This window comes from Nilaparvata lugens, chromosome 11 (assembly GCF_014356525.2).
Source record: "Nilaparvata lugens isolate BPH chromosome 11, ASM1435652v1, whole genome shotgun sequence".
In the NCBI taxonomy this organism is placed as follows: Eukaryota; Metazoa; Arthropoda; class Insecta; order Hemiptera; family Delphacidae; genus Nilaparvata; species Nilaparvata lugens.
In genome coordinates, this window is record NC_052514.1 from 41,256,016 (window position 1) to 41,282,921 (window position 26,906).

At 35.8% G+C, this 26,906-nt stretch overlaps 1 protein-coding gene across 1 annotated transcript; it reads left to right on the forward strand.

Annotated features, from left to right (window-relative positions):
• Window positions 1-1,098: 1,098 nt before the first annotated feature.
• LOC111049330 (histone acetyltransferase Tip60) lies at window positions 1,099-24,201 on the forward strand. The gene is made up of 12 exons (XM_039437309.1): window positions 1,099-1,393; window positions 2,219-2,276; window positions 3,571-3,642; window positions 6,465-6,763; window positions 13,071-13,145; window positions 13,334-13,918; window positions 13,987-14,487; window positions 15,511-15,594; window positions 16,707-16,790; window positions 19,034-19,358; window positions 20,917-21,079; window positions 23,653-24,201. The coding sequence occupies exons 1-12, from the start codon at window positions 1,349-1,351 to the stop codon at window positions 23,867-23,869; spliced, it is 2,508 nt and encodes an 835-aa protein (XP_039293243.1). The 5' UTR covers window positions 1,099-1,348; the 3' UTR covers window positions 23,870-24,201.
• The last annotated feature ends 2,705 nt before the right edge of the window (window positions 24,202-26,906 follow it).

The following is a 26,906-nucleotide window of genomic DNA, read 5'->3' on the forward strand; positions in this document are numbered from 1 at the left end:
GTTGCCGACGACGCGAAGATTACAAGAGTAGAAGAGTATGCCTACTTGATACCATAAACGATGTAAATTTATAATTTTCTCAAAAGTGATTGAGGAAAAATCCAATAGAGGAAATTGTTAGAATAAATTCATCAATCATATCAATAAATAGAGTGACATGAATATTTTTTTCAAAAGTATAATTGAAGCTTACAGATTGTCGAGAAGTAGAACTACGACAAAGTAATAGATCGATTTAACCGACAAAGCAAGACGTCTTCTTTTTTAAAATTGATAAAGTTGATCACAATCAGCGGACAATATTGGATTATTCATTGCATACCAGATGGTATTGCATACCAGATTGGTACATTACACAGATGTTTGGTGAACAGTTGATACCAGATACTTGATGATGAAAAAATGGCTTGAGGTCTACTGTTTTCAGAACTACTAGCTATGGATAATTCTATAGTCTGATTATAACGGTTATATTGACGTTTCAAGGAGACTCCTATTCCTCTTGTATGATCTATAAAATGCAAAATTTCAAAAAACCTTATGTATACGTCGATGCGAAATTCAAAAAGAAACATAACTTTGAAATTTCATGGAAATCTATTCCTGCGGCTATTAATAAGGAATATAAATAATATAAACATAGAGAGAAATGCAAAACCGTCGACTTAAATCTTTGAACTCACTTTGCTATAGTGAGGTCCAGGTTATAATGACAGTATTCGATCAACTTTGATTTTGCTATCCTTGTTTATCATTTGACAAAGCCGGAGGTGATATCAGTTTCTAGGTCTAGGTTTCTAGAACAATAATAATTTTTTCTTCAAATACAAAAAAAAGAAACCGTTTCCGGTAGTTTCAGCTTGTCGTGTTCATGAGGAAAAGTTTTGGATAAAAAAAGGCCCAGTAAGACAAATGCTACATTGTCGCTGTCTCAGTTTGACAAGTTCCAAAACTGACTACTAAGGGAGAAACTGATTACAATGAATATAAACATGAAATATTATATAATTCCAGTTAAACTATTATTTTATAGTAGAATTTGATATTCATATGATATCATATTTCAATCAAATTTGGTGGCTGTTTCAAAATAGTAGAGACCGTTAGCTCCTGCACAGTATTATTATGTTTTGCTTTACCAATAAATGAATCATTTAATATCAATTATTATTATGACAAAAGTCAATTCATTTTATTTTCCTTTGAAGACTATTAGTACTGAAATTTGTTTCTATTTAAAATACGTTAGATTCAGTTTTCGAAAATAATGGTTGATCAGTGAAAAGTTTGGTGCCCGCCAGCCGCCATATTCACAAATATAAAATACAAATCAGCTGGATAACCTAACATGACAGAAGACATCGACGGACGTGAAACAATATGCGATTCTGTGGTAATAACTATTAAATTAACATTTTTTTATATTTATTTATTAAAAAATCATAAATTTGATCTTCATTGAACAATTTGCATACATAGTTTTAGTTTGATTTAAAGTTTTATTCCTAATTTTAGTCTTCTTATTTCGGCTGCTAGTAGCGGCTAGACCTTCACAATTTCCTAAATTTAACTGATATATTGTAATTTTCTCTATTAACATCACATAAAATATATTAAATATCTTCCAATGTAACTTATTATCATTGATTTTAGTATTAGAAATCCATAAAATTGATTAAACTTACATAAGTTTTCCTTGACATGTGCTCTTGTTTTCATAACTGAAGCATCTCTAACAATTACCGCGAAATATTATAATTTATATTATACTGTATTTTATCGATTTAAACTTATATGAACTGTATAAATTACTCATAAAATGTATAAATAAAAACGATTTTCCATCGATTGTAATGCTATTTGAATTTATATTATGATAACCTTATATCAGTGTTATACTGATTAATATTTTCGACAATTTCATGGTTTCAAATGATCAATCAGTATTCAATACCAATTATTCATTCAAAAAATAATTTACTCTAGTTATTTATTCAATTTTTTGCCAGTTTTTGATTCATTAAAAATATTTTTTATCAAAATAATTTGTTAGGTTAGTTTTGTGTGATTCATATTTTAAAAATATTTCTAGGTCTCAAGAGCCAAAATTTACTTATGCACCTATAAAATAAATTGTCAATTCGTGAATGCTTTGTCGTTGTTTATTTTTAGGTTATGTTTGAATTTTTATCTTAATTCACCAAAAATTATGTTTCAGAGCTCGTTAGTAGAAGGATGTCGACTCCCAGTCCGAATGAGAAATTGCGAAGATTGGCGTAAGTTTATCTATTTCTATTTCAAGATTTTCATTAAACAAATAGCCTTATAGTAAAAATATTAGCTCAAAATGTTTAGAGTATTGTAAAAATTGTTTTAGAAATCATTAGTCAATATTTGTACAAATCATTATCAATTTGTATAATTAGTACAAATCATATTCAATAGGTTTTCTGACTCAAAACCTAACGACAATAGAATTATAATGTTAGAGCACAAGTACTAATAATTCATTCCAAAGAAAAGTTTGACATAAAGTATTGTGTTTTTCTATAAGGTATAGTTTCTGATCATTAATAAATTCATCCTCCACAAGCCTATCTAGTCTACATACTTTTAGTAGTATTTACACTATGAACAGAGAAGAAAAATTGCTCTATATTATAGTGAACTAAAGATACGTTGTCAGTACCTCATAATTTCATGGAGTCATCCGTAATCTAGTGGATAGAGTGCTTGGGTTGCGGCCTATTGATCCCGGGTTCATACCCACTTATCACCAAACTTTTTTAGCCAGGTTACCCCCGTGTCATCGGATGGGCACGTTCAAAATCGGTCCCGGCTGAAGTAAGGCTAATTGATCTCTTGAATTACCTTCCTCTTCACCAATACCAGCAATGCCGGATGGGTTGCGCCAAGAGTTATATCACTTTTACATTTATCACATTATTTGCAACTATCGAGATGGCAGTACACATCAGACAATGTCTACCAAGTCGTTTAGAAAATATTCCTGAATGGAATAAAACGGATTTCTCCTAAGCCAACACTTAAATCTCAGGTTGAATGCTGGTGTGTTGAACCTCTTCAAATTCCCCGGGCAGCCTTTTGAAGATCCGCAAGGCTAATGCAGGAAATGCATCACGGGTCTTTGACAAACGGCGGTATGGCACATTTATGAGAACTTCTAGTGTCGTGACCATGGAAGTCACTCCTCGTGTAAACTTTACAAGATTTGCTCGCACATACACAGCACACAAGTAATGTAATGACTGTAGATGGTCATTACATCATATGTATTAATTATATAGCCTATTCAGGCGAGTTTTGACCTTCCCGCAATAAGAGACTCCTCATCAACACAAATCATACGATTTCACTTTCCAAGAACTAACAACATCTCTTTCATTTCAGCTCAATACATACTTTTCATCATCATTCAAAACGCAATTGCTTTCCAATATCATGTTGCACAGTCTCTTTATGAATTAATTATTAATCTTATCCGTAGCTGAATATAGATTATTGCAAATAATGGGTTTATTGTGTTTGAACGTTGCTTTTTTGTTGCAGCTCTTGCCGAAATTATAAGCATCAAAGACGACGGAGGAGGGAAGAACTCATACTATATCCATTATGTCGATTGTAAGTGAATCAATTCTTATTGTCTCATAGAAATAGAACTTTGCTTGTAGAATTCCACTATTGTATCATAGAAATGAATGAATAAATTTTATTTGCCAAAAACAAAATACAAAAATAGAACTTGCTCGTAGAATTCCACTATTGTAGCATAGAAATAGAACTTGTTTGTAGAATTGCAAGTGGAATATGGCCACAAAACATACACTTTTAATCCGGATATTCACACAACAGTGACAGTGAACAGTAAAAATATAATCCCTATACGTTCTAATGGTATCATTCATACTCTCTCGCCCAGACTGAGTGGGGATAGTGCCATTAGAACTCGTGGGAATCATATTTCCACTGTCACTGTTGTGTGGGAATCCATCTTGATGCTTTCTCAGAAAACTATGAAAACTATAGTTAGGTCCACGTTATAATGGCAGTGTTGGATTGGCAATGGTATTGCTATCCTTTCCTATCATTCAACAAAGCAGATCGTGCTATCTTTCTCGCTTTGCTCTGTTGCCAGATTGTCTTTTAACAATGTAGAATTGAAAAATATAGTTTCTTGCTTGATAAAATAAGCTTATAATTGATTATTTTAATAAGAAGAATTGGCAATTAATTGTATTGTTATCCTTGTCTATCATTCAACAAAGCAGATAGTGCTAAGCCTATCTCTTTTTCTCGCTTTGCTCTGTTGCCAGATTGTCTTTTAACAATGTAGAATTGAAAAATATTAAATTATTGAAAAATATAGTTTCTTGCTTGATAAAATAAGCTTATAATTTATTATTTTAATAAGAAGAATGAACAGTTGATATTACATCAATAAACCTGTATCAGCTATCGTCTATAGAAGGTATTGACAAGACGAGGATGGGCAACGTTGATCTCCTATCTTTCTCCGCTGCCATTATAACGTGGACCTCACTATATTCGTTCTAGATTAAACTAGCTACAGTAAATTATGCAGAGAAGGATCTGATTTGCTTTGCGAAAATAAAAGGAAGGTGTAGACAAATGACAAGTCGTTCATTAAATAAACAAGCTCAATATCTTAGCTTTCTTGGATAGATGGTTCCAATTAGAATATAATATAATGAATTAGATTATAATTACTGGTCTATATTATGGTATAAAGATAAAAACTTCCAAAATTATTGGAAGTGTCATAAACAAGTATCATGATCATTTTCGTGTAAACCATAGCCAACCTAACATTGCGCAATTAACTCAAGCTGCAATAGTTATAGTGAGTTCCTCGTTGTAGTGGTAGTTTAACGTTTAACATTGGTGTTGCTGTCCTTGTCTATCAATCGACAAAGCAAATAGCGCTATATTCTTCTAGCTCCGCATTGAAAATAAAATACAATTCATTATATTAAACAGGAATGAAGTTGCTGTCCTTGTCTATCAGCCGACAAAGCAAATAGCGCTATATTCTTCTAGCTCCGCATTGAAAATAAAATAACGAATGAAAGACAAGGATATCAATACAATTGCTACACAGAATTATAAATAAAATACAATATACAGAATTACGAAAATAAGTTGATATGAAATCAGATATACCAGTCAGTATCAGCTATCCTCTATAGAAGGCAGACGAGGGAGAGAATTGGCAACGCTGTTCACCTATCTTCCTCCACTGCTATTATAACGCACCACTATATATTGTATAATAATATTTTGTGATTCACCAATCGGTTTAGCCTTCTATATTATTGGTTGAGGACTAAATTGAATCGACATTAAACTATTTTAATGATAAGAAAAAATATATTTCACGTCTGTGTCTGTGTACTCTACTCGTGTTCACATTTGTCTAATTTACCATAGTGAGGTCCACGTTATAATGGCAGTGTTTGATTAGCAATTGTATTGATATCCTTGTCCATCATTCAACAAAGCGGATAGCGCTATCTCTTTCTCGCTTTGCTCTGTTGCCAGATCGGGTTTTAACAATGTAGAAATCAAATCAATTTATTTTCTATACTTTACAGTATATACAGAGCATGGAATTACCATAGTTACGGAAATAATTGATTAACAAAATATTTAATGTTGTTTATGAAAACTCATTATCAAATCATTAAAAACATAATGTCTTGCTCGATAAAATATAATTGATTATTTTGTTTCTGTTTGACTTGAGAATGTGCAACACTAGCACGAAACGGTCGTAGCCACACCAATGAATGTGAGTGTTTCTTCACTTTAAAGTTATATAAGAATAAAATAGTAAGAATGAACAGTTATATTACATCAATACACGTTTTGTGTGTTAGTGGATTTGATGTGAATATAGTGAGGTCAACGTTATAATGCCAGTGTTTGATTAGCAATTGTATTGTTATCCTTGTCTATCATTCAACAAAGCAGATGGAGCTATTTCTTTCTCTCTTTGCTTTGTTGCAAGATCGTCTTTTAACAATGTAGAATTGAAAAAAAATGAAATTATTGAAAAATATAATTTCTTGCTTAATAAAATAGGCTTATAATTGATTATTCAAAATGAGAATGAATAGTTAATATTACATCAATAAGCCCGTATCAGTTACCCTCCATAGAAGGCATTGACAAGACAGAGGATCGGCAACGTTGTTCTCCTACCTTTCTCCACTGCCATTACAACGTGGACCTCACTCTTAGTATAAATAAAGTGTAGACAAATGCTTATAATGTATATTTATAAATGTATTTATTTGTATTCCAAATTCAAGTTTGAATCAGTTTTGGGCAAATGCCTGTTATTTTTACCTTGATTGTATTTGCATAATATGAATAAATAAAATGATTTGAAATTAATAAACTTATAAATTTCTCTCAAACAGACAACAAACGTCTAGACGAATGGGTGGTGGAAGAGCGACTGGACACACGGAAAGTGCAGTTCCCGCGCAAAGATGGCAGCGGGGGCGGAGCCACCGGCGCAGGGGGCGTGGCCACGCCCAAAAAGATGTTGGCGACGCCGGCAGCCAATCGCGAGACGAGTTCGTGTCCCTCGTCACGCCCCTCGTCACCACCGCACAACTCCGCCTCCTCCGAGCTGGTCAATGGCAGTGCCGTGCTGGCTGCAGCGCTACACAAGAAGATATCGCGCAAGCGCAAGGCCAACGCCAGTATAGACGAAGTAAACTAACTCTTTTCAATATTGTAAACACATTCTAATGCCCGGTTGCAGAGTCGTCACACGAAGTTAAAATCAGGAATTTTAACTTATTTATGAAGCCATAACTCCACTTTCCGTTGCACAGATGTCAAAGTAAACTATAGCTCCCATAAAACTAAAAACGCCCAATTAGACACATGATTTCGTTGCACAGTCGTCAGAAAGAGCTATGTATTTTCTGGCTGTAATAAAATCATTGAATCATATGTCTCCAATAGCTAAAAACGGTCAGTTAAGTTATGGGCCCGAAGTCGTGCTGTTGAATCCAATTATCGGGGACCGAACTTCGCTCTGGAGTACAATAGCATAACAAATGTATTACAAAAGAAGTAATTATAATAATATTAATACAGAATAGTTATTTGTGCAACTAGTGCGCAAAGTGACAGTTTGCTGCACCGAAAGAAACGTTTACGCCGAGCCGTAGGCGAGGGCGGAATGGTTTCTGAGTGCAGCAGAGGAACTTTGCGCACGTATTTCACATTAAGTTTTTCCTACAGTTACCATTGAATATGAAAAGTGGGTAATTATGGGTAAAATTGCCTGAATCCATCAAATAACTTAGTAGTGTTTGAATGGCGAGGCGGCTGTGTGGTGTGTGCTGTGGTTGCACTGTGCTGTTGCTGTCCTCGTTAAATATATAATAGTAATAATTAGCGCGTTGTGCTTCGTTGCACCTCTGCTCACTATAGCAGCCACAGCAGTCACTGTTACCAACTTCATTTTGATTTTGCTGCACTGTTGCTCCATATAACCTACTAAGTATTTTGCGTTGCCATGTTGCAAATCTGGAGTGCAGAAAAATTTTTCCCGCACTAGAGCGGAAAAGTGATTCTTTGCGTTCTGTAATCAGTGCAGCAATGGCCACTTTTCAACATAACTGTAGGAAAATGTTCTTTCCAATCACAGTAAACTGAGATTAATTCTCAGAGGAATGCAAAAATTTCACTCACAAAGGCCCAGTTGCACAAGAGCCGGTTGAATTTTAATCCTGATTAACTTCACGTGAAACAAATCAGAGAAGACCATTTCAAAAAGATGGATCTACTGGAATTAATCAGGATTGAAAATAACACGGCTTTTTTGCAACCTGATTGAATGATTACAAAAGTTCAACAGCTGAGTCATAATTTTGACACAGTCCCACACACATGAACTCGCTCACTCACTTCCATCACCAACAGGCGTCGAAATAATTATTATCAGCTGTTTTTCCAAGGATGAATAATAGTTATCCTTTTTATGTCCTTCAGCGAGTTTTCCCCGGGATGAGACCTAGTGCAATCGAATCTTTATATTATAAACCTACTATGTTCTGAATTTCGTGAGAATCGTTAGAGCCGTTTTCGAGATCCGGTGAAATACAAACATATAAACATCTGAACATATGAACAGAAGTTGCTCGTTTAATAATATAGGATATCTAATCCCACCAAATGCATTTTAGAGGTTGTGATAGCTTTTTTTGAAAGATGTTTACGAAAAACCAACTGTTTATAAGTAAATTTTTTTCTCCCTATGTTTTTTCAAGTTGTTTATAACCTCCAAATCGCTAAATATGGTGAGAAATCTCGCCAAAAGCCAAGAGTCGCCATATTGTCATCAATTTTATGTGAGGTCTTTTAGGTCTGTTCACAGTGATGTCGATTGAAACTTTCTCCGTTGCCAAGACATTGGTTGGATAGAAGCATGTACGGAAAAAAGTGAATAGAGCTGCAGTGTGACTTATGTGTGATGCTAATTCGAGATATAGCTCAAATAATGGGCTATATGATATATGGGGATAATGGGCTTCGGCAAACGACTGTGCAACGACCAACCATTTATGTCAGTGATTTTAAACTATGTCTCACATAGCTATGTTTGATTTTATGTAACGACTCTGCAACCGGGCATCAGTACACTAGATCTAGACACCTGGTTGCACTAAAGTCTGTTAGCTTTAAATCCAGATTAAATGCCACGATAACCAATCAGTCAAGTCTTCTTCTCAGAAAAACCATTTATTATGGGCTCACTTGGAATTTAATCATGATTAAAATTGAACAAGCTTTTGTGCAACTGGGCCTTAATGTTGTAGAAAACGTTCAGTAGTTCCATCCTTCCAATCCATGATTAGCGCTTGCTGAACAGATACGAAAAATCAATAATAATACTGATGGTGATACCCACTTAAGCTCTTAGGCTTGTGCGTTGAAAATGACTGAGAGGGATGATGATGAGAGATGACGACTACTTTTTAGTTAAACGGGACAGTCGGCTTATCATCTCCTCCGAAAGACTGGTTGATTAAAAAATAATGTCCCAATTTCAAACATTTATTTTAAAAAATCACTGCAAAAAGCATCAGGTTTATGATAGATAGGAGCTGCCTTTCTTTCATTTCAACCTGAAGGGTGAAATTAGGGCGTAGTCGGCCCTCTCTCCCACTCAACATATACGAAAAATGAGTACAAAGTGATTAAAAGAGAATGACCCAATTTCAAACAATATTAAAAACAAACCAATTTCACATCGAGTCACTTATAGAAGCATCAAGTTCATGTTAGATAGGCTGCCTCTATTTCAACCTGGATGCAAAGTTAGGGCGTATCCGGCCCTCTCTCTCACTTGACCCTTAAGATGATCCTCAGATGATTGTGTTATATGTGCCCTCCTTTTATCCATGTACCCTCGGACGACGTCTAAAAGCATTAGGGACGACACACTGTGTTTTGTGGAGATGCACAAGAACGTTCACTTTAAGGTGCATTTTCGTTTGTCGGTAAACTTCCGCAGTCGACGACGACAAGCATTGTTGACATTCATATTGTCCAAATTCCAAGTGTGCTAAAACAGCTGATCAAATAACTTTTCATTATTTTGTGTTTATTATTTAAGAGTCAAACATTCCCAATAATATCAACATATTGCCATTTCAAGGTATAAAAAAGTATAAACTCAACCTCCCCCATTAAAACATAATTGAACATAATCTTTTAGGTTATTTAGACAAATTGAATTCTATCCAATTTGTCTTGGTCGAAAACGGCATTCACGCACTAACGAAAACCCAGCTTTAGGCGAATCTATGTTACTTTCTATCTTACCCTCCATTTATCTGACCCCATTCCTGACCTTTCTCCATAATTATGCTTACTTACTTACGTATCCTGGCGCTAGAGCTCGATGTGGGCTTTGGCCTTCTCCACAATCTGCCTCCAACCATCTATGTCCTTCTCCTTCCTCTTCCAGCCCAAGACTTCCATCGCTCTTAGGTCCTTCTCCTTTCTCTATATGCAACTGACTGAATTGTTTGTGGTAGCGGTTGAAATATTTGCACTCTATCTCTACTTCTCTCCTCCAAGATCGGAGTTTCTATTCTATTAAAAAAACATACTAAGAAATTGTCATTTAATTTCATTTAATATGAATAATTACCACAATATCAACTTCTCAACTACACAAAAAGTTTTTATTCTATGCTTATTTTAGGCCAGTTCACATGCATAGAGAAAATGAACAACTCATCAAATTTTGTTCTGATTTATATAGTTATTTGAGTAGATAAGGGTGTGATCACATTGAACGCGTATTTGTGCAAGTGCAAGCTTGGTTATGCATGACCAAGTGTGCAGATGAGAAACAAAATCTGGTAAGAGCAATAGGAACACTCACACTGAACGCGTGCACTTGCTGGTTGCGTTCAGTGTGGGCAGCTACATGCAAGTCACAACGTGTTTCAATGGGAGCGTTTTGTACCAGTCACATGACTAGGACAATTTACCGCTGGAACTAGAATAATTTACCGCTTTTGTGTTCCCAGAACGAACCTATTGGCACTTTGAATATTTTGTTTTTCGGCTCATCCATGATCTGACGTGCTCTTCCACATGTACGCATTCAATGTGATCACACCCTTAATAAGGCTTTCTGCACAAATGTGTTACCAGTAGTGTGTGAGCACAAATCTGCCTAAATTACCTATCAGTCACTTTTTAAATCGTTAGGGTGTGTTCACACAGAGAGCGGTCTCAGGAGGATAAAGATATCTATGTAAGAGATAGATACTATAGTTTGTGTAAAACAAGTTGAGACTTGGCCCTCCATCCGAAGAATTACAGGGTTGCCAAATCGCGTAAAATTGCAACTTTCTCAAATTCCCAATTCAACGTCAGAATTGGATGTATATCATCCCCGATATCCTAGTAGTGCTATAAAGTTTCAGGGTTGAAGGATTAAAAGAAAATTTAACTTATGATAAAATTGGAAACATCGCGAAGATTTGTTTTTCTTTTGAATATCACTTCTTTCAGAATCATGTAGCGTTGTAATGCGTAATAATTTCATATCAAATCAACGGGGAGACTGTCTCCTTTCTATTGGTGTCTGGATCATTTTTATCCGACCCATAGTTATTTTTCAATTAATAATTATGCTCGTCAATGTATTATTATTATATTAGTGAAAATGACAACCTCGCCTTGAATAATCCAAGCGGTGTTTCATTACAGCCTTTCTAGAGACAATCAGCTGCTTGCGTTTGAAATAATTCAGTCAAATTAATAATCTTGTAAATTGCCAGCCTGTAGCATACAATTTGGTACACAATGCATACCATGTAGCTACTCTTCTAACTTTAAAATTCCTTTGAGAACAAAATACGATCTTCCGACTACTTTTGACAATCGAAAATAGCTATTTATGTATTAAGAGCGTAATGCGCGACTTTATCGCTCGCGCAAAACAGTTTTGCAAGAGTGATAAAGAAGCATGAGGCTAGTTTCACACTCATTCGGTTCGTTTCGTTTTCGATTCGTTTTTGGTAAATTGCGATACGTGTGAAACGGTAATTCGGTTTGAATTCGGTACCGAATAGAAACCGCATAGAACCGAACGCCCACTTGACTCTAATAAATTCCATCAGGTTCCAATTCGTTGCTAGGGAGAGGCTACTTTCATACACTTTCGGTTCGGTTTGGTTCGTTTCGTTTTCGGCAAATTCCGATAAGTGTGAAACGATGATTCGGTTTGAATTCGGTACCGAATAGCAACCGCATAGCACCGAACGCCCCCTCGACACGAATAGGTTTCATCATATTCGAATTCGTTGCTAGGGAAACGGGAAAAACGAAGTCTTTTACACACGCTTGCCTTTTTTGTTTTTATTTTAAACTGATATCGTGATTATCTGTTTCAAAATTTTCCAAGTCAAAATCATATGGTCAATTCATTTTTGTTAGTTCACAGGAACATTTTGTTCTCAATGAATAGTTTGCTAAAAAATATGAAAGCTATAAATTAAAACTCAGGGAGAATTTTTATTTTTCTATTATTTTTTTATTTTTCCACGAATGATTACTTGATTTCATCAGAAGAAGAGATGAAGTCTATATACCATGTGTCAAACAAGAACAAATTTTCAATAAAAAAATCATCTCTCTGAACATCCAAAATTAATATCAAAAAGAAACTATTTAAATAATTCACAATTTTTAATTAATTTTAAAATTTTGTTGTTCAAGAAATAACATATCACAATTTAACACAAGCTTCATATTTAAATATACCAGCATGAACTGTGAAAATCCAAAAACAGCTGTGTTTGAGAAGAAAATACCTAATTAGAACCGTACGAATTAAAACCTGACATGTATGAAAGCCTCATTCGTTTTCGGTAACGAACCGAACCGAAAACGTACCGAACCGAATGAAACCGAAAGCGTGTGAAGCTAGCCTTACGCGCGAATTACATACAAAAATTTTTCTACAACTGCCCAAACCTGTTAGATTACTTTATCGGCGGAGTTACAATTACCGACGTTTTAGGTTAAGATCTGACTTTTTCGCGAGCTGCTTGCAATCAGCTGATTAGGGAGCGTAAAGAAACTTATGCGCATGCGCGAATGATTTGAGAGCGTAAAGTAAATCTACTGCGCATGCGCGGATGGTTAGCGAGCGAAAAAGTAGATTCTCCTCAGAAATAAGCTGTTTTACGAAGAGAATTGATGTGTAAATTCTTTCTTTACGCGCAGTTGTAGAAAAAACAATTCAATTATCTCTGAGAAACTTTCTCGCTTTCACCACCCACTTATCTTTCGAAACTCCTGCTTATTTTCACAGTTACTTTTTGTGATACGTATTTGTTATTAATTTTTGTAGAACTGTGTTGTATCAAGATGAAAACTTTCATTGACAAAGTCGTCTTGTTAGTGTATTATTTCAATGTATGTTGTTTATTTTGCTGCCAACCTTTTCTATTTTGTTTCCTTTGTAATTTGTGTTTTAGAAAAAACCTGACCTGCCTGTGGAAAATAGTAATTTTAAAAATGAAATTAAAGCGGATTTTGATCATCAAATATCAGTAAGTAGAAAAAAATAGAATTAATTCTTGTTACCTTGAAGTAATTATTACTTTGTAAGTTTTTCAAATCGACTAGATTGGAGGAAATATGAGAACCGCTCCTCTTGAAGATTTATTTATAGTAAGATTCTTGTTATAGAATCTCATTACCTGATTAACATTGGTTTGTTACCCTTGTCTGTCTAAAGGTGCAATTCCTTATAGGCGTTCAAGCAGCGGTCAAGCCTGCTTATAGCTGCTCCCTTGTCTGTCTAAAGGTGCAATTCCTTAGAGGCGTTCAAGCAGCGGTCAAGCCGGCTTATAGCTGCTCCCTTGTCTGTCTGAAGGTGCAATTCCTTAGAGGCGTTCAAGCAGCGGTCAAGCCTGCTTATAGCTGCTCCCTTGTCTGTCTAAAGGTGCAATTCCTTATAGGCGTTCAAGCAGCGGTCAAGCCCGCTTGTAGCTGCTCCCTTGTCTGTCTAAAGGTGCAATTCCTTAGAGGCGTTCAAGCAGCGGTCAAGCCTGCTCATAGTTGCTCCCTTGTGTTTCTAAAGGTGCAATTCCTTAGAGGCGTTCAAGCAGCGGTCAAGCCCGCTTATAGCTGCTCCCTTGTCTGTCTAAAGGTGCAATTCCTTAGAGGCGTTCAAGCAGCGGTCAAGCCGGCTTATAGCTGCTCTCAAGCAGCGGTCAAGCCTGCTCATAGTTGCTCCCTTGTGTTTCTAAAGGTGCAATTCCTTATAGGCGTTCAAGCAGCGGTCAAGCCCGCTTATACCTGCTGCCTTGTCTGTCTGAAGGTGCAATTCCTTAGGGGCGTTCAAGCAGCGGTCAAGCCTGCTTATAGCTGCTCCTTGTCTGTCTGAAGGTGAAATTCCTTAGAGGCGTTCAAGCAGCGGTCAAGCCCGCTTATAGCTGCTCCCTTGTCTGTCTGAAGGTGCAATTCCTTAGAGGCGTTCAAGCAGCGGTCAAGCCTGCTCATAGTTGCTCCCTTGTGTTTCTAAAGGTGCAATTCCTTAGAGGCGTTCAAGCAGCGGTCAAGCCTGCTTATAGCTGCTCCCTTGTCTGTCTAAAGGTGCAATTCCTTAGAGGCGTTCAAGCAGCGGTCAAGCCGGCTTATAGCTGCTCCCTTGTCTGTCTGAAGGTGCAATTCCTTAGAGGCGTTCAAGCAGCGGTCAAGCCTGCTTATAGCTGCTCCCTTGTCTGTCTGAAGGTGCAATTCCTTAGAGGCGTTCAAGCAGCGGTCAAGCCTGCTCATAGCTGCTCCCTTGTGTTTCTAAAGGTGCAATTCCTTAGAGGCGTTCAAGCAGCGGTCAAGCCTGCTTATAGCTGCGCTGTTCGAACGCCTTCAAGGAATTGCACCTTTACTGTATGTGTTGTTGAATAGTATTGTTGTGTCAATAGTGTTAAGGTCCCTCCACACTGAACTACGCAACGCTGAAATATCTTCCAATGTCGTTAAATCCAAGCTAAGTATCTGTGTTCATATCAGCGTAGCGTAGCTTTCAATATTGGGAGATAGGACGGGTACGTATTCCGAAGCGTAGCGTAGTTAAGTGTGAAGAGACCCTCAGTTTAAATTTTATTTTCATCCAATTTATTGTGATAAGATACTACATTGTGGCTGAAGCATCTTACTTTCTCCAATTGTTTTCTTTTCATTCACTCGTTATCAAATAGCTTGCGGTTTGCTATTCAACCTTGCGAAATTTTGAAAAGTTGAAAGAGGTTTCACTGTTCTAAACTTTATTACATTCAATTTCTTAGGCCCAAACACATCATCTACGTTTATCGCTAATCTACTGGTACATGAAGGTATGATCACATAATGTGTTTCGTTTTGGGTTTTAACTCTGATATATCGGTTTAATCTCCGATTTGGATTAAACTGAGATATTGCATATGGGCCTTAGGGAGCTAGATGTACTCTTGCTGGTATCGATTTCCATTCTGATTATATACTAGCAGGTAACCCGAGCTCCGCAACGATCTAATTGAAAACTTGACCTACTTGGATGTTAATAGTTATTTGTGCAACTAGTGCGCAAATTGACAGTTTGCTGCATCGAAAGAAACGTTTACGCCCGAGCCGTAGGCGAGGGCGGAATGGTTTCTTGAGTGCAGCAAACGAACTTTGCGCACGTATTTCACATTAAATTTTTCCTACAGTTACCATTGAATATGAAAAGTGGGTAATTATGGGTAAAATTGCCTGAATAATGTAGTAGTGTTTGAATGGCGGGGGGCAGCTGTGTGGTGTGTGCTGTGGTGGCACTGTGCTGTCGTTGTCCTCCATTATAATATCTACTTAATAATTAGCGTGTTGTGCTTCGTTGCACCTCTGCTCACTATAGCAGCCACAGCAGTCACTGTTACCAACTTAATTTGATTTTGCTGCACGAGGATGAAAAATGTCGAAATGATTGAACTAGGTCTGCATAGGATACGACCCTGGTATTTCTCCCCTTACCCTCAGGTCAGTCCACTTCAAAAGCAACACTTCGAAAATTATCTTATTTAATAGGTCTGTAAAACCATAGAGAAACAATAGCGTAAGTAGATATCCCATGGTATAGGGCGTTTATGTCACAACTTTTACCGTTATCTCAAGCTGATACTCCACGTAGTTCTTTCCCAGAAAGCTATGTAACGCTGGCAGTCTCTCATTATTGTGCCGTTTATACAATCACACCCGGCCAAAATAGTAAAAATCGACAATAATCGACAGGAATCGGCTTGAGATAACAGTAAACGTTGCGACATAAACGCCCTATACCATGGGATATCTACTCATGCTATTGTTTCTCTATGGTAATACTGAGTGCCGATACGATTACAATATGAGTACTGTAATACTCAGATACGATTTTAAGTCGGCTTGGGTAGAGGTCAAAACAAAGTGGATCTGCATGGATATGTCTTTATAAAATAAGTTGAGACCGTCATGTAAGAAAAATCAGTGCTGCCAAATTGTGTAAAATTTCAAATTTCCAAAACCACAGAATTGTATAAGAAAGTTATAGAATATTATCCCCGATATTCCAGAAGTGCTAAAAAAGTTTCTACATGTTAGTAACTTTTGTTTTTAATAATAAGTGGGTGGTGAAATCGAGAACGTTTCTCAGAAATAATTGGAAATTATTATTTCCTAATTCTCAAAAGTAGTAGGAAGGTAGAATTTTGGTCTCTTAAGGAATAGTTTTAAAGTTAGGAGAGTGGCTGAATGGTGTGCTACCATTAGGCTTGCAATAGCTGGGACCAACAAAAACATGTTTTAAAGGGGGTTGAGACAATTTGCGAGTTTAATCATGAGTTTTTGTTTTTTAATTGTGAACATTTGAAACAAGTATATGCTTGTAAGTTGGTTGCTTAAAGTAAAGGTAAAGTAAAGGTTACTTGAAGTAACTTAAGATACTATTAAAGTAACTTGGTAACTAATGATTGCTTCAATTTGCAACCTATTATTCTTCTATTAGTTTATTTCCATTTTAAGTTTATCTGTGTGACTACATTTCATTTGTGAGACTTGAATTAATTTGCTTAACTACAGATTATTTGTGTGACTAACTGTTTTTTTTTCTATTACAGGAGCTTGTAAATCAGCCATGCATATACATATGTGAATTTTGTTTAAAATACAGAAAAAGTCGGAAATGTTTAGAAAGGCATTTGGTGAGTACATTTTATAATTATTTTCAAATTATATATTAAGTTAGTTTTGGAAAATATCAACTGTAATGAATAATTACAGTTGATATTTACAGAATATTGATAATTACAGAATATTTTCAAATGATATATTAAGATAGTTTTGGAAAATATCAACTGTAATGAATAAGAATAATGAACATACTAATTATTAGCAATCGTAAGATTTGCTTCAATATTATCTTGTTCAACTCAACCATTGACAAATATTTTTTCGAGACAAATAAAACATTATTTATAATTTAAACAAGAATGAATATTATATGAATATATCGGTATCAGCTACTTCTATAGAAGGCAGTGACAAGGTAAAGAATCGGCAATGCTGTCCTACCATCTTCCTCCAATACGATTATAACGTGGACCTCACTACAGTTATTATTATTATTATTTGCAAATAGCAATCATAAGTTTTTGTTTCATTACATTCTACGCTAAAATGGAAAAGTAATAAATTAATTTCTCAATTCTAATTTTTTGCGGAACAATTCTTATTCTTGAATATAATTTATTAACAAATATTATTCTGATGTTACTCTGCCATCATAACGTGGACCTCACTGTAGAGTCTGTTTTTAAAATCACTATGCTTATAATTTAATTATAAGTGAGGTCCTTATACCTAAGTGAGTTATTATATAGTGAGGTTCACGTTATAATGGCAGTGTAACATCAAAATAATATTTGTTAATAAATTATATTCAAGAATAAGATTTGTTCCGCAAAAAATGGAATTGAAAAATTTATCTTTATTATTATCAATCTTAAGTTTATGATTCATTGTACAATGAATGGAAAAGTAATAGTTTTATTTATCCATTTGTACAAAATCACTAATCATTCAAATTATATTGGAAGAGGAAATTTGTTGAATAGGAACTGTTATTGAAGAATTTCTCCATGATTGAAAAAAACAACACATCACTACAGCTGAAGATGTGTTGTTTTCAACACGAAACTACAGTCTTGTGTAAAAATCTAATAAATGTGGACATGACAAAAATAAAACTGTGTTTTTTCATATATTGGAAGAAAAATAATAGAAGATCCCTCATCAATATTCATCTCCCAAGTTTAGATTAGGCCCTGTAGGTCTGTACACATGACGCCGCGTTGGCAGATACCGATATTGTGATACCGTACTCATGGCGACGTTAAACGCCGCGTTTAACGCGCGTTTCACACATACGATCACTTCCTTATGTTGTGATGTAGATACATTAGAATTGTATAGGAGGGTTAAGTGGGAGAGAGGGCCAGCTGCGCCCTAACTTCGTCCTCCAGGTTAAAATAAAAGCAGCCTATCTATCTATTACCTATTCACTACAAAAACGCGCGTTCGACTGAGTGCATGTGTACGTTCTAATGCCCAATATAGTAACTCGAAGCGCGCTGCAAACGCGTCGCTTTATGTGGAAACTACAAGCGCCGCGTTTTGCCGACGTTGATTCAAAACGCGCGTTTGCATGTGTACGACCCCATTGTTTCTATGTATGTGTCAAACGCGCGTTTGACAACCGAGCGTTAAACGCGTCGTCATGTGTACATGCTCTTAACACGCGAGTAGTGGCACGGACTTGCAGAACGTCAGTGATCGCGCGTGAGCATTTTGCTCACACTCACCCTTATGGCTCCCTACACTATAAACAGTTGGTTTTGACAATGCTCTTTCAATATTAATTAATTTCAAATCTTTCCCAACGTGTTTCATGTTATTATATACTATTAAATATAACTAGTATATAATATCATAATACATGGAGGGGATTCCAAAAATACATACTGCAAATTTATCGTTAGAATTTAGAATTTATTAGAAATAATACCTTCTTTATTTTACTCATTTTTCGACATCTAGATAGAATAAAAAGATAATGAAAGTTTAAATCAGAAGATGGAATATAAAATAGGAAGATAATACCTATATATTGAAATTAGTCATCGTTCATTCTTTCAAACTGTTCAAGATTGTCTAGAGGATAGTCACAGCGAGGATTAAATGAGCTGCCAACCTTGGAAAACAAACATTCCCAAAGCTACATTCCAAAAGTTACAATTGTGCGGCAATTTGCCGCGGGCGCGACTACTCTCGTGTTAATAACAGTTCAATTCAAGAATTCCAATATTGATCATTCTAATTCAAATACTCAGTTAAATCTAATTCAAATATTCAGTTAATTTTTAAAATGACTAATGTTATTTTTTAGAACAAATGCAACCTTCGACATCCGCCCGGCAACGAGATCTACAGGAAAGAGAGCATCTCGTTCTTCGAAATCGACGGCCGAAAGAACAAAGTGTACGCACAGAACCTATGTCTGCTGGCCAAACTGTTCCTCGACCACAAAACACTGTTCTACGACACCGACCCCTTCCTCTTCTACATCATGACCGACCTGGACGACAGAGGCTTCCACATTGTTGGCTATTTCTCCAAGGAGAAGCAGTCGGCTCAGGACTACAACGTCGCCTGCATTCTCACCATGCCGCCCTATCAGCGCAAAGGTTACGGGAAGTTGCTCATCGAATTTAGTGAGTATTAGAGTAGTACAGATTCACGTTATTAAAGGTGCAATTCCTTAGTGGCGTCTTGAGACGCGTAGTTATTCTTTATTAATTCATACAATAAGTACATCATCAAAATGATAGAGAGAGAAAAAAATAAGGTAACCTTGTGCTATTCCTCTCCCAAATTAAGATAAGGTTACACATAGTCCGAAATAGGTTAAGTTAGTGCCGGTTGCACAACAGCCGGTTGAATTTTACCGTGATTAAAAAACGCCTGCTCTGATTGGTTCTCGTGAAATTAATCACGGTTAAAAGTTAACCGGCTCTTGTGCAACCGGGCCTTCTTTTCAAAAACGCCTGCTCTGATTGGTTCTCGTGAAATTAATCACGGTTAAAAGTGCAACTCTTGTGCAACCGGGCCTAAGTCTTGTAGTTGTTCACTTCACAAAATTTTTAGTCCTTAATTATTTTCACAAAGTAAATTTTTGAATTTAGATGCTTCAAAACCAAACATAGAAGAAATATTTCACATCATTATCACTAAAATAGGAAATATTCACAATATGTCATATTAAAGAAATAATGTTGCAGGATCAAAAATAAATATTCTAAACATAACCTATAAATTCATTAGATTCGATTATTCATTAGATATGAATCGTAAAAGCAATATAGCAGTCATCACTTCTAATTCATGGTCGCCATAACATTCATATAACATAATTATCCAATGATTTAGTGAATCTAATGAATTTATAGGTTATGTACTCCAGCCGTCACGGCTGTAACAACGCGCATCGAGCCTCAAGTCAGCAATTAATTAAACTTTCTCCTTTTTCTTCTTCTTCTCCTCCAATCTCCTCTTATTTTTACATAGCATGCAAATAATTTGGCAACGGTGCAGAGTTGGAAAAGGATAGAGCTATCTGCTATGTTCAATTAGCATTTTTCTGCTTCTCCTCCTCCAGTTATCTTCTTCCTATTATTTTACTTCTTCTGTCTTATTATGATGTCTTTTTCTCCTTTGTCTCCTTCTTCTTCTTTTTCTACTTCTCTTTCTACGTCTTCTGTCTTCTCCTTATTTTGTTTACATCTACTCCTGTCTTCTTCTTCTTCTTCTTCTTCTTCTCCAGTTTTTTCTTCTCCTTGTCTTGCCCAAAAAATATATATTTACTTTGGAATCTTGGAATTTGTATTTTATTGTCGAAATTAATGTTTTTGGTTGCTATTTAAAATTTAAGATGGTCGCTATTCCAGGTTAGAAACTTATAGGATTGTATCATGTGATGATTTTTCATGAATCCTCAATATGAATTTAATGAATTTATATGCATTTAATCAATATTGTTTTTTCAGGGTAAAAAAAGAACTGTTGATAGGATTGTAGAGTGTGATGATTTTTCACGAATTTACACTGGAATATCAAATTTAATCAAAATTAATTGTTATTTCCGGCTGTTGACAGGATTATGGAATTTGATTTTTCATGAATTTACAATGCCATAATATTGAAATTGATTTTGGAATCTCAAAATTTGTATTTTACTGTCGAAATTAATGTTATGTTGATTGTTTTTTTCAGGTTACGAACTGTCGAAATTCGAAGGCAAAACAGGCTCACCTGAGAAGCCATTATCCGATCTCGGCCTGCTATCCTACCGAAGCTATTGGGCGCACACCATTCTAGACATCCTCATAACCCTCAAGCCACAAGGGGATAACGAGCAGCCGCAGATTACTGTCAAGTAAGCTAACTTCAAGTAATAACTACTGATCTTTAATTGAAATTACCGGGTCCAAACATTACCTCCGTAAACAAAGCCATAGTGCATTCTGGTGACGTCAGCACAGGAAGGGGTCCTACACCAATAAAAAATTGTTGATTTCAGCTGATCTATATCAGCTAGTGTTTTTATTAATGTAGGAGCCCTACCTGTGCTAACCTTACCATCAACCACCTGTCATGCACTATGACTTTGTTTACGGAGGTAGTGGTCCAAATCCCGGACCGGGCAAGATATTAAACTCGGGCCACTACCGTGTTTCGGATGGACATGATAAATCGTCGGTCCCGGCTGCCTAAAATGCAGTCGTTAGGTCATGTCAGAGGCTCTAAACTCTGACTTGAGCAAGCCAGGTCACTCGATATTATTGTTATTCAATTGAAATTTAATCTATTCTGAACCATATTGTACGTTTAAAAATTCTGATTTTGCTGCATATTTCCATAGAGAAACAATAGCATAAGTAGATATCCCATGGTATAGGGCGTTTGTGTCGCAATTTTCTATTTTAACTCAAGACGATAGTCCACGTATTGTTTTCCCGTGAAGCTGTGTGACGCTGGTAGTCTCTCATATTGTGCCGTTCAAACACTCTCACCCCAACAAAACAGTAAAAATCGACAATAATCGGCTCGAGTTAACATAAAAGTTGCGACATGAACGCCCTATACCCTGGGATATCTACGTACGCTATTGTTTCTCTATATTAGTGCCAAGGAAGCTAAGTTCAAATAACTGCTGATTTTGAAAACCAAATAGTACGTTTCGAAATATCATTCAGCTACAAATTACTGCAAAGGAAGCTGAGTTCAAATAACTACTGCTTGTGAAGTAAATAATTAATTCTAAAAAATACCATCATAGAAGAGGAAAGACGACAGCATAAGAAGATATCCCATGTTATAGGGCTCTTAAGTTGCAAATTTCACTGTTAACTGCAGCCGATATTCCTAGTAGTTATTTTTCGTGAAGCTATAATATGACACTGGTAGTCTCTCATACTGTGCTGTTCTTACACTCTCACCCCAACAAAACAGTGATAATAAACAGAAGTCGACAGCAATCGGCTTGACTTCACAAAAATCGGCTTGAAATTTGAAGCATAAACGACCTATACAATGGGATATCTTCTTATGCTATCTTCTCATTATGGTACCATCAAGTTAACGAAAGTGTATAAATGTGATTCCTGAAGCCTGATTCCCTCATACTAGTATCAGTGGACTTATCCGGTGCAGTGGAAATATTATTATCATGAGTTTTAATGGAGCTGTTCTCAATAAGCCTGGTAGAGCAAGTATGAATAATTAAATTAGAACTGATGGGAGTAATATTCTCTGTGCCGAAACATTCACTGATTTATATGGGAATCCTTCGAGTGTTGTTTGAATAGTGTTAGTTTAAACTAAATTTCATTTTAAACTAGATTAAGGCCCGCTGCAAAGTAGAACCACGCTAATCCACGAAAAGCAACCCACGCCGTGGGATGTTTTGTAAACCATTGCTAGGCTTTTCCAGACATCTGTGTAATACTTGCGATGAATAATCCACTTGTCAGCTGATTGATTATGAATAATTCTATAGTAATGGTTTACAAAACAACGCAAGGCGTGGATTGCTTTTCGTGGATTAGCGTGAGTCTACTTTGCGGCGGGCCTAAATCCATATCAAGTCTTGTTCGTTATAATGTTGAGTTTAAGTATAGAGAAACAGTAGCGTAAGTAGATATGCCATGGTATAGGGCGTTCATGTCGCAACTTTTACTGTTATCTCAAGCCGATAGTCCATGTAATTCTTTCCCGTGAAGCTTTATGACGCTGATAGTCTCTCATATTGTGCCGTTCATACACTCTTACCCCAACAAAACAGTAAAAATCGACAGTAATCGGCTTGAGATAACAGTAAAAGTTGCGACATAAACACCCTATACTATGGGATATCTATTTATGCTATTGTTTCTCTATGGTTTAAGCCACCAGCTGATTAAATTCAGTTTAAGCTTTGGCTGTGCAAACAACCCTAAGGCCGGTTGCAGACGAACCACTATCGCATGTGGAAGTGCCACTGCCATGCCTGCCAATGCATTCAATATGCGCTGCGTTTGTGGTACCACAGAAGGAAATAGTAGCTCCCACATCCCACATGCGATAGTGGTTCGTCTGCATCCAGCCTAAAGCCCTGCAAACACACATCGATTTTTGTACGTACGTTATTTTGCCGTAATTTTATAAATTCTATTACATTAAACAGATGATGTTTGGATGTTTGTCAAGTTCCGTTTAATCAGAAAGAATTCATAAGGATGGAAAAATATCATACCAACAAAAATCGATGAGAACAAAAATGTGTGAGTGCGCAGCTTAAGAGAACGTTATACTCTGTAGTTTATGTTTATAGCTTGAAATTAAGCTTCAAGTGGAGCTCCACATTCACACTAAATAGTCTAGCACTAGCAAGCTCTCTTCGATTAATATTATTCTATTTTCTTCAATTAATTTTTTCTGTGAAGATTAATGTTGTTTTCTCGATTGCAGCGAAATCTGCGAGCTGACCAGTATAAAGAAGGACGACGTGATTTCGACACTGCAAAACCTGAACCTGATCAACTACTACAAGGGTCAGTACATCATCACAATGAGTCAGGAAACTGTGTCCAGTCATCTAAAGTCCATGGAGAAGCGCAAGATACGCATCGATCCAAAGTGCATTCACTGGACGCCTCGTGATTGGTCCAAACGTGCCAAGTGGTAGCCACGCCCCCTTCGCCTTGCGCCGCGATTGGTCCAAACGTGCCAAGTGGTAGCCACGCCCCCTTTTACCCCCGATTGGTCAAGTGAAGTGGTAGCCCCGCCCCCCTTCTACCACTCGCCGCGATTGGTCCAAACGTGCCAAGTGCTAGTGGCCCCGTCCCTTTATCTCCTCTCCACCAATCACTTATTGTTTTAAATAGGTGTTTCATTTTCGTCGATTTGTATCAACAATAATTAGGAAAGCGACAAAGTTTGTTGGTGTGTGGTCGATTTTTTTGCTCTAGATTTCAAAGACTTGATTGAACGAAGAGTGTATTGTAAAAAGCAAATAAACGAAGAAGTGAGGACTTGTAAAACAATATTGTAAAATAAACAAAGATTATTGAACTTTTATCGAGAGTTGTGGACTTTGATAACACTATTGTGTATTGACCGGACTAAAAAACAAATTGATGGATGTATTTGAGTGTATGTGTAGTATACTATAGTGGGATTCACGTTGTAAGGTTGGTGGATAAGATAGGACTACAGGGTTGCCGATTCTCAGTTACCACCGTCTTCTATATTAGATAGCTCTGCCCTACTAAACAAGAACGCATTATCTACTGAAGTAACCAAACTGAGAAAAATGAGGTCAAAGTTTGAATTGTGTTTGAAACAACTAAAATAGGTTTTACCTTATACTGTGGATGTATATAGATATAATCTACATAAAAGATTATTTTTAATAGTAAAAATCCACAAAAAATTATGTTAAGGGCATTTAAGAAGCAGATACTGCGTTTTCACCGGGCAAAAGCATCTCTTTAATCACAAGTGGGCTAAGCAAAAATGCAGTACTGCGTTTTTCTCTAGTATAAACCACCAACATTTCATTCCAATACTTTAGTAAAAATGCAGTACTACGTTTTTCCTTAGTATAAACCACCAAAATTATACCAACACCTTGGAAAAAAATAATGCAGTACAGTCAATTAATTTTTGTTGAAACAGAATAGATATAATTATAACATAGAGAAAGGCAAACTTTATCATCACTGATGAATCTTTTCTTTATAGGTTAAGCTGTGTTACACACTGTCAGTTACTGCAAATATCATATGGTCGCCTCTAATATACTAAGCAAGAACGCAGTAAGTGATGTTCCTAAGGAAGAACGCAGTATCTGAGCTGTAGATACTGCGTTCTTCCTTAGTATATTAAAAATACTGCGTTTTTGCTTAGTAAAAAAGAAATATCATGTAGATACTGCGTTTTTGATGTAATTATTTCTTAAACGAAAGGAAATACTGCGTCCTTGTTTAGTTCAATAGATAGAGCTCATTGAGCTAAGAATTTTTATATATATTATAACTCATTTTGTGAAAATGTTGTACCCTAGATACTGCGTTTTTGCTTAGTAGGGTAGAGCTGTGACTCATGTTATTCCGGTTAGTATATCTCATATACTGATTCTTGTAAACAATAATCAACCATCTCTATCATAAATATATTTTATTCTCCAAAAACATATATTATCTTTCATTAAGATAGAATTTTCTGATAATTAATGGTGGTTTTTCTATTAAACAAACGATTTGGTAACAGTGCGGAGGTGAAAAAGGATAAAGCTATCTGTCTTGTCAAATGAGAGACAAGGATAGCAAACCGATGTTAATCAGTTGCTGACTTTATAATGTGAATCTCACTATACATGTAAAAATGCCGTGTTCGCCTCCGTTAATGAATATATATGTGTTTCAAATTTATTTATTTAGGCACATAATTTTCAAGAATTTCTATATCGTTCAATCAATCTGTTCCTCATAACATTCCCTTCCCATAGTAGGCTACATCTGTTTAAAAACTTCTACAATGATCAATTGTACAAGTATTTTGTATTGTTTTGTACTTAACTTGATATATTTCTGGTTGCACAAAATCCGGTTAAATTTTAATCGGGATTAATTTTACGAGAACCAGTCAGAGAAGGCTTTTTGAAAATAGGCTTCTCCGAATGGTTCTTTTTAATCACGATTAAAATTTAACCGGCTTTTGTGCAACCGGGCTTGTGTTTAGTAAAGGTGATATTGTGGTTGATATCACAGTCATATTGATTTAAAATATTTTAAATTGTCAAGACCATTTATTTATTACAAAATGGACAATTTCAAATTGATAGTTTTTGTAATAAATGAGTGGTTGAAAAGATTTAGATTTCTTTCTTTTCATGTATTTTCGTAAAATACCGATTTGGCATTGCATCAACAAGAATCTATTGCAGAATCTATTTTGAGATTGATAAATAAACAGAAACAGCAATCTCTCGTACTGAATAACTATGTGATTGATTAAGCAAAATTTTTATACCTATAGATAATTGTACTATAATTGGTATAACATGGAATTTATTATTGTGTATAAAATTGTTTTTCCACGTTGTTGAAAATACTAATTGTTTAATATTGTAATTTCAATTATTGATGTACAAACTTTGATTATTCGATCGAATTTTCCAAATTGAAATAATTTCTATGTGACCAGTAATAGTACATTGCTTTTTCAATTTTGTGTATTTATTTGAGATTAAACCTTTTCATCCAATTGAGTAATTGACTTACACAAGGACATGATTACTATACTACCTTATAAGCAATATACAGAGTGTTTCAGAAGTAGGTTTCAAGATTTCAAGGATACATCATTTATTAAGATAGGTCAGAGAATAACAGAGAAATTAATTTTTTTGTACAGCATACATAATCTTTAACAAAAAAGATCATCTGAAAAACATTGTAAAATCAGCTGGATGGTCATATGGAGCCATACCGAGTTTCAAAGCTTCATTTTAAATACTAGTAGTTCTGTGAACAGTAGACCTCACGCAGTATTCTCATCCACAAGTACCTGATTGAAACTGGTTTTTATTTTATTTTTTAAAGTTGAGTCTTTATAGCTTAAATATTCATGCCAAATTTCAGATCGATACCACATTTCGTTCTTGAGATAAAAATTCCTAAGTGAAAAAACAAAATGGCAGCTATAAGGATAACCGCTGA